The sequence below is a fragment of the Micropterus salmoides genome, unplaced genomic scaffold (genome assembly GCF_014851395.1).
Source record: "Micropterus salmoides isolate LMB-PRFRI ecotype aquatic unplaced genomic scaffold, ASM1485139v1 Ms_hic_scaffold_13, whole genome shotgun sequence".
Lineage (NCBI taxonomy): Eukaryota > Metazoa > Chordata > Actinopteri > Centrarchiformes > Centrarchidae > Micropterus > Micropterus salmoides.
This window is the reverse complement of record NW_024040374.1, coordinates 34,421,354-34,437,075: the sequence shown is the minus strand read 5'-3', so window position 1 is coordinate 34,437,075 and position 15,722 is coordinate 34,421,354. Positions and strand designations below refer to the sequence as shown.

Genomic DNA, 15,722 nt, shown 5'->3' with positions numbered 1-15,722 from the left:
TCAATCTATCTTTATCAACAGGCTATGTACCACAGTACTTTAAAGTAGCTGTAATTAAACCTCTTCTGAAAAAGCCCAAACTTGATCCGGATGTTTTATCAAACTATAGACCTATATCTAACCTTCCATTTCTCTCTAAGGTTCTGGAGAAAGCAGTTGCTAAACAGCTGTGTGACTTTCTACAGAGCAATAGTTTATTTGAGGATTTTCAGTCAGGATTTAGAGCTCATCATAGCACAGAGACAGCACTGGTGAAAATTACTAATGACCTCCTTATTGCATCAGACAAAGGACTTGTCTCTGTACTGGTTTTATTAGATCTTAGTGCTGCATTTGATACCATTGACCATCAGATCCTATTGCAGAGACTGGAATATTTCATTGGCATTAAAGGAACCGCTCTAAGCTGGTTTAAGTCCTATTTATCAGATCGATTTCAGTTTGTACATGTTAACGATGAGTCCTCCATGCACGCCAAAGTTACTCATGGAGTTCCTCAAGGATCTGTCCTTGGACCAATCCTCTTCACTTTATATATGCTTCCTTTAGGCAATATTATCAGGAAACATTCCATAAGCTTTCATTGTTATGCAGATGATACTCAGTTATATCTATCGATCAAGCCAGATGAAACTCATCAGTTAGCTAAACTTCAAATGTGCCTTCAGGATGTTAAAACCTGGATGAGCTGTAATTTTCTTATGTTAAACTCAGATAAAACTGAAGTTATTGTTCTGGGGCCTAAGCACCTCCGTGACGCATTATCTAAAGATATAGTTTCCCTGGATGGCATCGCCTTGGCCTCCAGCACCACTGTGAGGAATCTTGGAGTTATCTTTGATCAGGACATGTCGTTTAAGTCTCACATTAAGCAAATTTCAAGGACCGCCTTTTTTCACCTACGTAATATTGCGAAAATCAGGAACATCCTGTCTAAAAATGATGCAGAAAAACTAGTCCATGCATTTGTTACTTCTAGGCTGGATTACTGCAATTCCTTATTATCAGGCTGCTCGAAAAAGTCCATTAAGACTCTTCAGCTGATCCAGAATGCTGCAGCACGTGTTCTGACAGGAACCAGGAAAAGAGATCACATTTCTCCTGTTTTAGCTTCTTTGCATTGGCTTCCAGTAAAATCCAGAATAGAATTTAAAATCATTCTTCTTACCTACAAAGCTCTTAATGGTCAGGCACCATCTTATCTTAAAGAGCTCATAGTACCTTACTACCCCACCAGAGCACTGCGCTCCCAGAATGCAGGGTTACTTGTGGTTCCTAGAGTCTCCAAAAGTAGACTAGGAGCCAGAGCGTTCAGCTATCAAGCTCCTCTCCTGTGGAACCAGGTTCCAGTTTGGGTTCAGGAGGCAGACACCATCTCCACATTTAAGAGTAGGCTTAAGACTTTCCTCTTTGATAAAGCTTATAGTTAGGGCTGGCTCAGGTAGTCCTGAACCATCCCTTAGTTATGCTGCTATAGGCCTAGACTGCCGGGGGATTTCCCATGATGCACTGAGCTCCTCTCTCCTCTACTTTCTCTCCCTCTGTATGCAACCTTATCCCATTATTGCATGTTACTAACACAACTTCTCCCCTTTCTGGTAGTCTTGTGCTTTCTCGTCCCTCTCCTCTCTCCTCCTATCACTTCCTGCAGGTTTTCTGGCTCTGGAGCTGTGGAGTCTGGATCTGTGGCTGCGGGTCGCCTGCTGCCCCTGTGTTCCTGCTCGACACCCTCTACTGCAGCGACTGTTGTCGCTGGTCTTATTGTCATTATAATCATTAACATTACGATGGTTACCATTAACACTATTATAAATATCTGTACCATTTTTCATTTAGTTTATAGCAACATTACCTTCGCTGTCTGTACCTCTGTGTGTATATTGTGTAGGCTGCCTCCCTCCCCTCTCTCTCTCCTTACATCCCTCTCTCTCTCTCTCTCTTTCTCTCTCTCTCTCTTTCTCTCTCTCTCTCTCTTTCTCTCTCTCTCTCTCTCTCACCCCAACCGGTCGAGGCAGATGGCCGCCCACCCTGAGCCATGGTTCTGCTCGAGGTTTCTGCCTCTTAAAAGGAAGTTTTTCCTTGCCTCTGTCGCCTAGTGCTTGCTCTTGGTGGGAACTGTTGGGCTTCTGTAAATATCATCACAGAGTACGGTCTAGACCTGCTCTTTTATGAAAAGCGCTGTGAGATAACTGTTGTTGTGATTTGGCGCTATATAAATAAAATTGAATTGAATTGAATTGAATTATTATTTATTTATTAAACCATGCCTGGTACGTCCGTTATACTACAGACTTCCACGAAGCTCAAATTGTAATCCAGTTTCCACAGTTGTCCGTTTTTCCTATTAAATTCAGCTGATAGCAGTAAAATGCCATAGTATATTACTCTTCAAAGGGAAATTATGATGTGTGTGTGTTTCTTTTAAGATGACTGGAAGAGAGGCTAAGTTACACTCTTAATCAACAAGAATGTTTTTCTGTGAATGGATGTGGCTAGCTGTATAGACGGAGTAAACGTCATATTTGGACTAAATTTTTACTAATTTAATGATTGAAGCAATATAGTCGGCTTTGTTGCTACATTGGCACATTAAGTGCTAAGTAGAATAGGCTCAAATCAATATGTATTTTTAAGGAATTAGCCTGCTATTTTCCCGTTACAGTGTTGACTAAATAATTAAATATAAAATCAATGACAAAAACCCTCCCCCTATGTCTACGTGATTAAACTTTATAATTTTTCAATGCGTTTCCTGTCAAATTGCATTTTATAGTTTTTGCGTGTATTTCCTGTCCTGACTGGCCTGACAGTGGAGGGGGCCTGACATAGGAGGTCTGCAGCGGAAGTGGCCTGACAGAGGAGGTCTGCAGTTGGACCCTCTTGAAAATTAGCGTGAATGTCACCACAGACACAGAATTAAAAACTCAGGTTTACTGCAATATACAGTATAGAGTATAACCTGTCTAGGCTTAATCAGCATTGTATGAACTTGTTTGGCAAGGGCTTGAATGTCACAGATGTTCATTTATATGTTATGTTATATTATTTAAAAGATAGCTATTAGTTGTCTAAACTAGTGTTACTTTCATCAGACAAATAACGAGACTAAAATGTAATTCATAAAATAAAAATGTTAAAATAAAATCTCTCTTTCTTTTTGTTAGTATAATGAGACAAAATTACAGGCCATATTTTTTCCTTCTAAATTTTCACTTGAACAGTGCTCATTCAGCTGTATTTCTTTCTTCCTGTGCTTTGAACACTGGTCAGCCAGCAACGCCTGCTGCGTGAGGAAAACGTTAGTGTGGAGGATGCGAACTGTGGTTATAAACACAACACGCTAGGGAGAAAGAGGAGCTTAGACCTCAGCTCCCCTAAAAGCATGATTTGGGATATTTTGGGGTCTAAAATATAGACATTTTGCTTTATTGCCATTAATCTCTATATTTCTCTATCATCATGGATCATGTAGAGCGCCAGAGGGAACTATCACAGACCGTATGCATTGGGCATGTCGCTCCGATCTCCTGTCCCTGGTCCGCCCTACTCCCTCTCCAGTACAGGTTGTGTTGCTAGTATGACCAACATGCTGTGAACGGTTCGTGATCGTTCCCCCTGGCTGGATGAATATTACGCATGATCCATGTAGGCCTACTACTGCAGCTGGGGGCTCCCCACAGCACCACGCAACTTCATAAATTCTTCCCTCTCACGGAGAAAAGAAAGGTCAGGTCGCAAACACAGCCGCAGCTGTTGTGTGAAGCATAATTGTAGTAGAACGGCCATATATGATAATAAAAATTATTATTATTATTATTATTATAATAAGACAAACATGCCTTTCACAGTCAGCTCCAGGTGTACATGCTATTAGTGATTCAGCAGTCAGAATCACAATGATTCAGCAGTGAGAATCACAAAACTGAGCTTCCCCAAAAGCTATGTATAGTTCACATTCTGATGTGGTATAAGATTTTTTGAAAAAAAAACCTTGAACTTGAAGTGGCATATCAAGGCTAACCACCTGGGAATTGAGATAAGTGAATGTCTCCTTTGCAATAAAAATGAGAACAGAACTAACATTCGAATCATATGTCTATTTTGGTTAGAGCAGACTGACCAAAATGCTAATCAAAATTATTACTTTTTTTATTATTACTAATGAGTCAGAAAAGACTAAAATGATGGTTAATGACTAAAACTAGACTAAAACAGTTTTGATTTTCTTTTGACTAAAATCAGACTAAAATACCCAGACTTTTAGTCAACTATAACTTGACTAAAAAAATAGTATACAGTGGACTAAATGTGACAAAAAACTAGCAAGGACATTTGACACAGGACTAAGGCTAAGACTAAATTTTAAAAATAGACAAAAGTAACACTAGTCTAAACAAGAGGAACGTTAGTATATTTAGGAGCTGTTGAATTGACTGACCTTTCACTGTTGAGTGAAGGCTGTCCACTTCAGCTGCACTGATATTGTTCTCAACAGCAGCACTGTTCACAGTTGGAGCTACATCATCAAGCAAATCCTGCAATAACGGTCAGAATGTTAACACAAGGCAAATTTTTGTCAGACGAATTCTCTGACTGATTCATGTGTTGTGCTTTCTAGTGACCCTGCCATTACTGATGTGACAGAGTCAAACTGAACAATTGCTAATTGACAGTGAAATCACAGATGTTTGGGTTAATCACTGTTAAATCACAACTGCCCCCTCCCAAAAGATGAAGCTAGTTTGTAGACTTTGGGAGAAAATGTTACTTAAACTGGCATTACTTGTGCTGTAACTAAATTTAAGGAAGTGATTCCATCGGCTTTTTATTCATTGCCCCTGTAAAAAAAAAAAAAAGAAGAAGATAATAAACCAAAGAGATTAGCTCCGTGGTATGACACAGACACTTAAAATTAAAGCAAACATCGCGGAAATATGAAAAGATATGGCGTTCCACCAATCTGGAAGAATCTTGTTTAATCTGGCAAGATAGTCTTAAAACTTATAGGCAGGCCCTCTGTGATGCCGAGCATCGTACTACTCGTCATTTATAGAGGAATATAAGCACAACCCCAGATGTCTTTTCCGCAATGTAGCCAGGCTGACAGAGAGTCACAGCTCTATTGAGCCAAGTATTAGGATAAGCCTCAGTAGTGACAACTTCATGAGCTTCTTTAATAAAAAAATAATAATTATTAGAGACAAAATTAACAAAGACGCAGGAATCATATCAATAGTTTATTAGAGGATTTTCAGTCAGGATTTAGGGTTCATCATAGCACAGAGACAGTAAAATTACTAACGACCTCCTAATTGCATCAGACAAAGAATTTGTCTCTGTACTGGTTTTATTAGATCTTAGTGCTGCATTCAATACTATTGACCATCAGATCCTAGAGACTGGAACATTTCATTGGCATTAAAGGAACCACTCTAAGCTGGTTTAAGTCTTATTCATCAGATCGATTTCAGTTTGTACATGTTAACAATGAGTCCTCCATGCATGCCAAAGTTAGTCATGGAGTTCCACAAGGATCTGTGCTCGGACCAATCCTCTTCACTTTATATATATGATTCCTTTAAGCAATATTATCAGGAAACAGTCCATAAACTTTCACTGTTATGCAGATGATACTCAGTTATATCCATCGACCAAGCCAGATGAAAGTCATCAGTTAGCTAAACTTCAAATGTGCCTTCAGGATGTTAAAACCTGGATGACCTGTAATTTTCTAATGCTAAACTCAGATAAAACTGAAGTTATTGTTCTGGGGCCCAAGCACCTCCGTGATGCATTATTCAAAGATATAGTTTCCTTGGATGGCATCGCCCTGGCCTCCAGCACCACTGTGAGGAATCTGGGAGTTATCTTTGATCAGGACATGTCGTTTAAGTCTCACATTAAGCAAATGTCAAGGACCGCCTTTTTTTCACCTACGTAATATTGCAAAAATTAGGAGCATCCCGTGCAAATGATGCAGAAAAACTAGTCCATGCATTTGTTACTTCTAGGCTGGATTACTGCAATTCCTTATTATCAGGCTGCTCGAAAAAAGTCCATTAAGACTCTTCAGCTGATGCAGAATGCTGCAGAACATGTTCTGACAGGAACCAGGAAAAGAGATCACATTTCTCCTGTCTTAGCTTCTCTGCATTGGCTTCCTATAAAATCCAGAATAGAATTTAAAATCCTTCTTCTCACCTACAAAGCTCTTAATGGTCAGGCACCATCTTATCTTAAAGAGCTCATAGTACCTTACTACCCCACCAGAGCACTGTGCTCCCAGAATGCAGGGTTACTTGTGCTTCCTAGAGACTCCAAAAGTAGACTGGGAGCCAGAGCGTTCAGCTATCAAGCTCCTGTCCTGTGGAACCAGGTTCCAGTTTGGGTTCAGGAGGCAGACACCCTCTCCACATTTAAGAGTAGGCTTAAGACTTTCCTCTTTGATAAAGCTTATACAGTAGTTAGGGCTGGCTCAGGTGAGTCCTGAACCATCCCTTAGTTATGCAGCTATAGGCCTAGACTGCCGGAGGACTTCCCATGATGCACTGAGCTCATCTCTCCTCCTCTTTCTCTCCATTTGTATGCAACCAGACCTTGAGTTTTCTGCCTCTTAAAATGAATTTTTTTTAGTGCTTGCTCATGGTGGAAATTGTTGGGTCTCTGTAAATAATAGCACAGAAAGTACAGTCTAGACCTGCTCTATATGAAAAGCGCAATGAGGTAAGTGTCGTGGTGAATTAGCGCTATATAAATAAAATTGAATTACTTGCCAGTGTTTTTAAATAAACAAATTTGAATTTGCTTTTGTTGTAATCAGATGAAATACATGATTATAACATGCAAAATCTGGCAGACCTTCTTGACTGGCTGACTTTTCCCCATGGCCCTGTTCGCTCTTTAGTGATCCTTTGTCAGAGGCATGTCAATTTTGCTTTCCGTTTTTTCCAAAGTTGAAGATGACTGTTGCCGCAGGGAATGATTTTGGACCATGGTCAGTCACTGCATGTGGTGGAAGCTACAGCGTTTACCTGGTTTTGCAGATTATTCCTCTGCAGGTATTGACTCCAGGGGTCTGGAATCTGTTCATCTTCTTCAGCTGAGAAGGTACGAGAGTTCATTTTCAACAGATAGCAGCCTTGAGAACCATACCTCTGTTTCATATCCTCATATACCGAATCTGCCCTGGAGAGGAAGGAGTAACACTGATCAAATACAGCATGACACTTTTTTAATGCAAATTCAACTACAGTAGTTATTTTGGTGTTATAATATTTTAAATCTGTCTGTCTATCATTTGTTCTTTTCATACTGGGAATCCAAAATCAGAAAATGAAAAAAAAAATGTTATGTCATTATTCATTTATAAATCCAATCAAAAAACAAACAGCTTTTGTACTTCAATTGTATACTCAAGTTAAAATTAGGAAATGAAAAAACGGAAGAAGTTTGCCAAATTAACTATCAACAATCAATTTATCAGTACAGTGAATCACACTGTTCGCTGCAAATTGAGCTTAATTTTTTATTTTCCAAAAAACAAAAAATGGCACAAACACTGATGTCAAGAAAGTAATGCTAATATTACAAAACTTTAGATGGTGTAATGGTATCTTCTACATTACAAACTGGCAGATCTGCAGAAATCTATATCTGACCATTGTGAAGTTTCTTTCAGTACCTCTGTTCATCACCCTCACTCATGTCATGCAGTAAGACATAGTACTTGAGCGTGTTGGGGATAAACCACTTGGGGTTAGTGTATTCTCCACTGTGCTGAATCCTGTGCTGCTCCTGGGAAAGTTTGAGGAACTGCTCCACAGGGACTGCCTCAGTGGAAGACACCACCAGCAGGCCTGTCAGGACCAGCATGTCAAGGACACAACTATAAACCATGTGGATCAATCAGAGAAGGGCAGAGACACTCAACCAGGATGGTTTATGGGAGTGGAAGACTACCACTATTACTACTACCACCACTACTTATAGTGTTACATCCTAAATCAACAGGAAATACACCACATTACACAAGTTGTTCAAATAAATGAAAGAATCAGCTTTTCATGTACAGGCCCCCAGTGCCTGGTGAGAGGAGTCTCCCCCCTCTTGGGAAACAGTGATCATGGATGGGGTGAAGAAATTAAGAATATAGTAGAAGATAGATAAATAACTAATAAATTAAATAGTAATAAAATAATATGTTTGTAGTGGTAGTAATAACAGTCCTCATCATCCTAATAGCCTTGATAGTCATCATCGTTATGTTAGTAGTCGTAATTAGTGTGAACTCAGTGCAAATGTTGTGAATCCCATTTTAAGTGTAGTGTACTCTGTGCAGAATTTTATACTGAATGGATGGACAGCTACACCGCCATGTGTTTGGGTTTCTGTAGTGTTAATCTGATTCTTGTTTTTTATGTTTCCAGTAGAATTTGTAAATGACAGAGTCTAGGGTTTCAAACCACTGTGGTGTAGGTTGGACAGGGGTCACTGAGTTTATTGAGTTTATTTTTGATAGTTTGGTCATTTTTACTGCTGTTGTTCTTCCTATTTAAGAAACAGGTAAATTGTTCCAGCAGATCAAGTTATCAAAGTAGTTTATTTATCATTATACAGTCCCTCCAGGATTTCACGATCGCAGTTATTAAAGCATATTTAACAAATCCCTGTGAATTTAGCGTGATTTGCAATTTCGACCAACAACTGAAAATTTTCCGCAATTCTATTATCGCTGATTCCCGCAAAACGTTGTCATACGTCAGCTTGTCATTTCCTTGTTTACAAGACGCAGCAGACATGTTTGATACCAACGTCTCACATTTGCCTACAAATATAAAAGCAAAGGATGAAGAACAGGAACCACATTGTCTTTACCAAAGCAAGCTGTTGGTTCCTGGTCAGTGCAAGCACTGAAAGAATCAAGGTAAGCTTGTTTAAATACGCAGGGTTAGTGTTAAGGGTAGGGTTAGGCCTGCAAATTTTCCATACCATGGGGGAAAATTGACACAACATTGATTAAATTACTGAATATAATTACTGAATTATCTTACCAACTTATCTTAGTAAGTAAAGGTAATACTACTGTGTGTTAAGCAGAACAGCATCAGTTAATTTCCTTAGTCAAAGTATTTTCCTATCAACTAAAACTCTGGTGTAAACCTCTGTGTGGAGGTTCCTCAGGTCTGATGGCTCTGAGGGGAATTTGCTTAACAATTATAATTCTCAAAACTAAGCTAACAGGACACCTATCTTATAAAGAACAGTTTACTGGGCCATTTTGTTTAATACTTTAATGATGTTGAAAGTGGAGATATCTCCAACCTCTCAAGGTTCTTCCAAGTCGTTCCTGCCGGTGCTTTGGTCTTTAGCAGCACTGTACCTTCACTTTCATATGGCCTTGCTTGTATCATTTGTCAGTATCCAACACAAGTGACGAGTACTAGCCAATCACAGCACAATAGGGCGGGACTTGTCGAAACTGGCAGAAAAAAAAAAAACTGATTCAAATTCAGCGAATGAGACGAGAAGAAAGTGGTGTGAGTGACAGGAGGCGTGGCTGTGTGGGCGCTGCAGCGGTCTGTGTATCAGCTTGCTGTCAGGGAGAAGAGAAGCGCATTTTTTAGGATCGATGCTGTGGAAAATGAATATTAAAACTGAAATATTCAAAATTATCATGTATCAAAAAATCTATTTTATATATATACTTTCATTGTATAACGAAATCAAAGTCTGTAGGCCCTTCATGCTACACACAGAACTTAGCAGATAATTTAATGTATATTAGAACATAGTGACATATAAAATAAAGCAAATACTCAGTGTTGTATTTTAACAGACCCTGTGACATGAATTGCACCCCACTACTGAACCAGGACGCTGCTTATCCTAACTAGAACTTTAAAGAGGTGGTATTATGCTTTTTGGCTTTTCCCCTCTCCTTTATTGAGTTATATCTCTTTTTTGTGCATGTAACAGGTTTGCAAAGTGAAAAGCCCAAAGTCCAGCCGAAAGGGAGTTCCCATCTCCCACAGAAAGCACTGCTCTGAACCACTTGAAAACAGCTTGTTTGTAGTCCAGCCATTTCCCTTCCTTCACTGTGACGTCACAATGAAAACGCGTCATAAAGCTTGCCAAGCGGCTAGTCTGAGCGGAGGCCCTTTGGCTCGACTCGCCTTTGTTTGGTTTTCCATTGTAGAAATGTTGTACCTGTACCTACTTCCAGGTACTTTTTTTGTATCACCTCACCTACGTGAGGTTCCAAGCGAGCTGAGGGATACTAAAATGTAACGTGAAAACATGACAGACTACTGATTGGTCAGAGAGAATATTCACTATTCACTGCATCATCATTGCGTGCGCCAGACAAAGGCCAGCAACAGAGAGGTTTATATTTTACAGTTTCCATATGTAATTTCATCACTAAATCCACTTCTAAGAAGTTTTGAGATGAGAAATCAACTGTGTAGATTTTGATTACTGACAGTTTTAAGAGAAGTGATGGCGGAACAAAAATGCGCTTGAATATTTTCGGAGTTGAGGAGCTCCAGAAGTGGCTGCAGGGGAAGCCTGTGCCAACCCGCGGGAGGAGAATGTGAGGCCGGCCAGCTCATAGCGTTTATGGTAAGATGATGATGTTGTGTGGTTGTGGACTTGAGAGTAACTTATACCATCTGCTAGGTTACGGTCGCAGTCTGAAGCGGCTTTGATTTGGATCACACTACCTTGTTTCTTACGACCCGCCCTTCTCTGCTTCTGATTGGCTAATAGTCCTTACCTGGGAACTGTGCATGTGCAACTCCCAACAAAGATTTTGTACAAGTAAGATGCATCACTCTGTAGCTCAAGAGTGGAGCGTACAACACACAGGGTGAAAAGAGGAGCTGCAGCAATGTGCAGAATGAGAAAAATATGTGTGAAAATTAAACCATGTAAACCTGTTCTGGTACAACCCCTAATTGAGATTTTGAACCTGAAAATGAGCATAATACCACCTCTTTAAAGAAATGCAGAAATTTAAAAGAACTGACATGAGTATGTTGACTTATCTGGAGCAGTAGCCAGATTGTGTGCTGTTGGAAGGATACAGGCGAGGTAGTGATTGAGGAACTCATGGTCGGAGGCAGGCATCGACTGCAGGAAGTTCTCCCTGTAGGTTTCAAACCAGGGCGTGGTTGCTAGAGAAACACAAAGATGAAAGATGAAAATGAAGTGAGATACAGGACTTCACTCCAACAATCAGCCATTGTCTCACACTACGCGTATTTCCTTGTTTGCCATCATTATAAAAACACTTGCCCAGGTTATGTTCTGATGTAACATAACCTGGGCTGCTAGATAAGATTTAGGGTTTTTAAAGGATACCATCTCCACTGTGAAAAACTACACCTACATCAGAATGCTGTTTGTGGATTTCAGCTCACCATTCAACACAATCTCCCCATGAAATTGATTAGCAAACTCAGCACTCTGGGTTTTTAAATACAACACTCTGCAGCTGGATATTGGACTTCCTCACAAACAGACCCCAGTCAGTTTGGATTGGTGGACTCAACTCCTCCACTCTAGTGCTCAACACCGGAGCCCCCCAGGGCTGTGGATGACACCACCATCATTGGCTGGATTTCAAACAATGAGAATCGATATCAGGAGGAAATTCATAATCTTGTAGAGTGGTGCTCAGAGAACAACCTACTGCTCAACGTCAGCAAAAAGGAGCTGATCACTGATTTTAGGAAGAAGGAGATAAAGACATACACTCTAGGGGTGCAACAACTAATCGACGTAGTCGACAAAAATTGTTCATGAGGCCATTGGGCCACAACGACACAGTCAGCTTAACGGGCTAAAGTGATGTGAACGGTAAAGTTACTACAACAACATTGCAGTAACACCTTCACCACCTAAAACCTCCAGAGTGTGGCACTTCACTCTTCACTCAGCCAAAAAGGTTGTTAACTGCAGCGTCTGCAAAGCTGAGCTTTCCTGGAAACACCGGAGCATCTGAAGAGGAGGCGCGTAACGTTGTTGCTCTGTGGATGATGAAGACTTGTCTCGGTAAGCTAGTTAGCAAGCTAGCTTCCCATTAAAGCCGTGTTACTTCACGCTATGAGCTGCAATGGTTTCTATACAGTTTGCCTTGGACAAATTGATTGATTTTTAATGGCACTGAGAGTAGCACATTTATGATACACAACGGCCGCGTTCACACTCCAGATGTGCCCTGACTTTACAATCATAAACGATGCATCGCTCATGGCGACGTTCCCAGCTGGAGAACGTGTTGCTGCCGAGTGCACAAGATTAGACAACACCGGACAATTTCATACTTTCTAAAGAAGAGAAAACAGTCCTCCTGTCAATGCGTGAGGCGGCGGCTAATCTGCCCCAAACTCCCTTAAAAAAAATCTGAGTTTTGTGAGTTGTTGAGTTATGGGAAAACATAAACATGATGTGGGAAACAGGGAGTTACTAGCCGTAAAGTTAGCATTAGAGGAGTGGCACACTACTTTGAGGGAACTGAGCAACCTTTTGTTTGGACAGATCAATAAAACCTGGCCTACTGTCACACTGCTCAATTCTTGCCAGGCACGCTGGGCAGTTCTCTCTATTTCTACAGACCTGGCTCCAGAAATGTCAAGCCAAATGCCTTGTCCCAGATACATTATCCTGGAGGACATCACTAGTTCTGACAATCCTCCCACCCAGTTGTGTGGTGGCAGCTATCTCCTTGGGAATCAAGGCAGCTGCTAGAGAGGCCCAAAGGAATCAGCCAGACCAGGTAACAGCCCTGCTAACCGTTTGTTCGTGCCTGAATCTGTTGTTCCCAGGTCTTGCAGTCGGTCCCACTTCACGTTTCTCTTGTCACCCTGGCTTCAAACCATACCCTGTCTCTGCTAAAGAGGTGTTTTTGGTGGGCTACCATGGAGGCTGACACCCAAGCTACGTGTCTGCATGCACAGTCTGTGCTCAGAGTAAGGCATCCCATCGAACTCCAGAAGGACAACCCGATCCCACTGCCCGTGCCTGGCCGCCCATGGTAACACATAGCTTTCAACTTCATTGTGGGGTTACCGCCGTGCAAAGGTAATAACACTATCTGCACTATCATGGAAGCGTGAAGTCCACCTACCATCCACCTGAAGTTCGCAGCTTGCCTGGGTGGAGTATGCACACAACTCCCTGACCCACACGGCCACAGGTCTGTCCCTTTTGAAGCCTCTGTCGGTTATCAACTCCCTCTGTTTCCTTCTCAGGATAGTGATTTTATCAGTTCCCTCAATCTAGAATCACCTCAGACGATGCCGCAAAATCAGGAAGGATACTGGCTGTGATCTCCGCTCCATGGCAAAGCAATCACCACTGCCCATGTATAAACCAGGTCAAAGAGTTTGGCTTTTCTCAAAAAACATAACTCTGAAGACTGATTCTAAGAAACTCTCCCCCAGTTCATTGGCCCCTTTATAATAGATTGTGTCATGAACACAGCTGCCTTAACTTGGCAGCTGATGGGTACCATGAGAATCCACCCAACTTTTCATGTCTCTCAACTGAAACCAGTTTCTTCCAACCCTCTAAACCCTGCCTTTTCCAACCAGTCTGCCAGATCGTCCGTTCACCCATGTGGTAACACAAGCTACGTCCCACTTAAGTATTTAGCCAAGTTCGCTTTAGAACCTCTTGCCAAGATTACGATCTGACATTGAGTTTATTTTTTGCTCCCGTCTCAGGTCTTTGCTTCAGCCCTGGAAGCCCAGCCTGCCAACCTGTTCCGTGTTTCAACATGAATTGTAGGGATATACATTTATAGGCAGCTTCAGTTTCAGAGTTTTTAATAACAGACCAGCAGCACCCATGCCACACTTATTGTTCAATAATCTTGTTTACATTATTTATACCAACAACTTGTTAAAGTCCAACACCATGACACAGAGTGAACAACGACACAGCAAGTAATGTAACAAGTAATGTAGCAAACTGCTGCGCTACTTGCTGCTGCAAAGCTAACATGAGAAGATGATGGCAGCTCCAGACTGCATTACTCACAACTCTGCTGCTATAGCTAATATCACAAAACAGCATGTCTTGGTGAACTAGAAAATAAGCTGAATGTCTTTGGGAAAAGTCATTAAACGTTATCTAACACAAACATTGTGGCTGGAACTACTGCATTGTATCTGTGTATCATTGTAGTCTTCTCTTAGGTTTGAGCTCCTAGTTTTTGCTGCATGTTCTGAGTCCTCCTGTTCAGTAATATCCAGTTCTGAGTAAACGTCACTCTCCTCTACATTTGTTATTTTTAATGCAAATTTCTTCCCTGCAACACCAGCACTTGTGGAAGAATTGACGTGGTGAAGTTAGTTTCAAGTTGATATTAGTTTCACATTGGATGTTTGATAGGGTCAAATATCCAATGAAAACTAACTTCACCGCGGTGCAAAGCACAACCCCCTTGCGGAAATATTACATATATAACAATAGAGCATTATTGTAAATGGACGTCTTTACTATTGTCAAACAATACATATATCGCACAGCCCTACTTCCACATATACCTCTGTTTCATCCGATGTTGAGTTGGATGGTTTTGCTACCTGGTGTTATCCACTCCACCATTTCCACCTTATTTGAAAATCTCCACCGCCCAGGTAACAAAGTTGGCTCGCGTTTCAACTGTGTTGCCAAGTGCTTGCTGATGGTAAGAACTGTTGGGTCTCTATTAAAATATTACAAAGAGTACGGCCTAGGCCTGCTCTGAATGAAAAGTGTAATGAGATAATGCTATGAATTGTTCAATAAAATTTAACAGAATTGAAAATTCTTCAATAAACTACATGTAAGGGATCCAGGGCTGCACGATTAATCTAATCGCAATGTCATCACATGCAATTACATAACCGCAAAAAGTGTGTGATTTAATAAAAGAGAAAAGGTGTGTGTGACACTCTCTTCTGTGGGCTGCAGTCTGCTTGCTCTCTATCCACCCCACCGGGCTCTCGCATGTGCCTAAAAACAGATAGGCCTACGAGCACCAGGAGAAATGCCAGTCACTCTGTGACAGAGAGTCGTTGTCAGCAGCAGAAGCAGTAAGACAGAAGAATACTGGGTGAAGATAAGGAAGGTTTGGGTTTGGCTCGCTGGCCATTTAATGTTATCTGTAACAGTGACTTTTGTTGATCAACTTTTCATAAAGCCGAAGTGCTTGTGAGTCACTGTTCGTCATCCAAACAATCACACCCTGGAAGAGGCGGGACATGAAAAAAAAAAAGTTTAATGTGTACAGCAAACTTATGTTGGGGGTTTGTCAACATATGGTCAGGTTTGGTATTAGCTGAATATCAAAGATATTCTAGAAATATTAATAAAATTATTAATATTCAAAATTATTATTATAATTAATAAATACAGGGCACCACCCTGGAATCAGGGACATAAGCAAATATGAGACAAGTATGGTCCGTCTATGGCAAACAGAGAAGGGTGAATCCGTACGCTGGCGTGGCAACCAACTCTTACTACAACATTATCCAAAATAATCACAGGCAACGACTTCTTAAATATAATGGGGTTATTCAACCCAAGCATAGATCAATAACTTTAGCAAGTAAATCATTATTAACTATTCTAAGAAAAATGAAATAGGACAATAATCAAATCATACACAAACAAAACAATCCAGCAAGCATGTGTGTGTGTGGGCGTGTGAGACAAAGGAGGGGGAGATA

At 40.8% G+C, this 15,722-nt stretch overlaps 1 protein-coding gene across 1 annotated transcript in view; it reads right to left on the bottom strand.

Annotated features, from left to right (window-relative positions):
• LOC119900192 (trafficking protein particle complex subunit 8-like) overlaps positions 1-15,722 on the bottom strand; it is a 96,766-nt gene that overhangs the window by 27,818 nt on the left and 53,226 nt on the right. Inside the window, exons 3-6 of the mRNA XM_038714950.1 lie at positions 11,085-11,174; positions 7,682-7,856; positions 7,032-7,185; positions 4,439-4,535 (exon numbers count right to left, since the gene is read on the bottom strand). Coding sequence (XP_038570878.1) covers positions 4,439-4,535; positions 7,032-7,185; positions 7,682-7,856; positions 11,085-11,174 — 516 coding nt within the window. The remainder of the gene's footprint in view (positions 1-4,438; positions 4,536-7,031; positions 7,186-7,681; positions 7,857-11,084; positions 11,175-15,722) is intronic.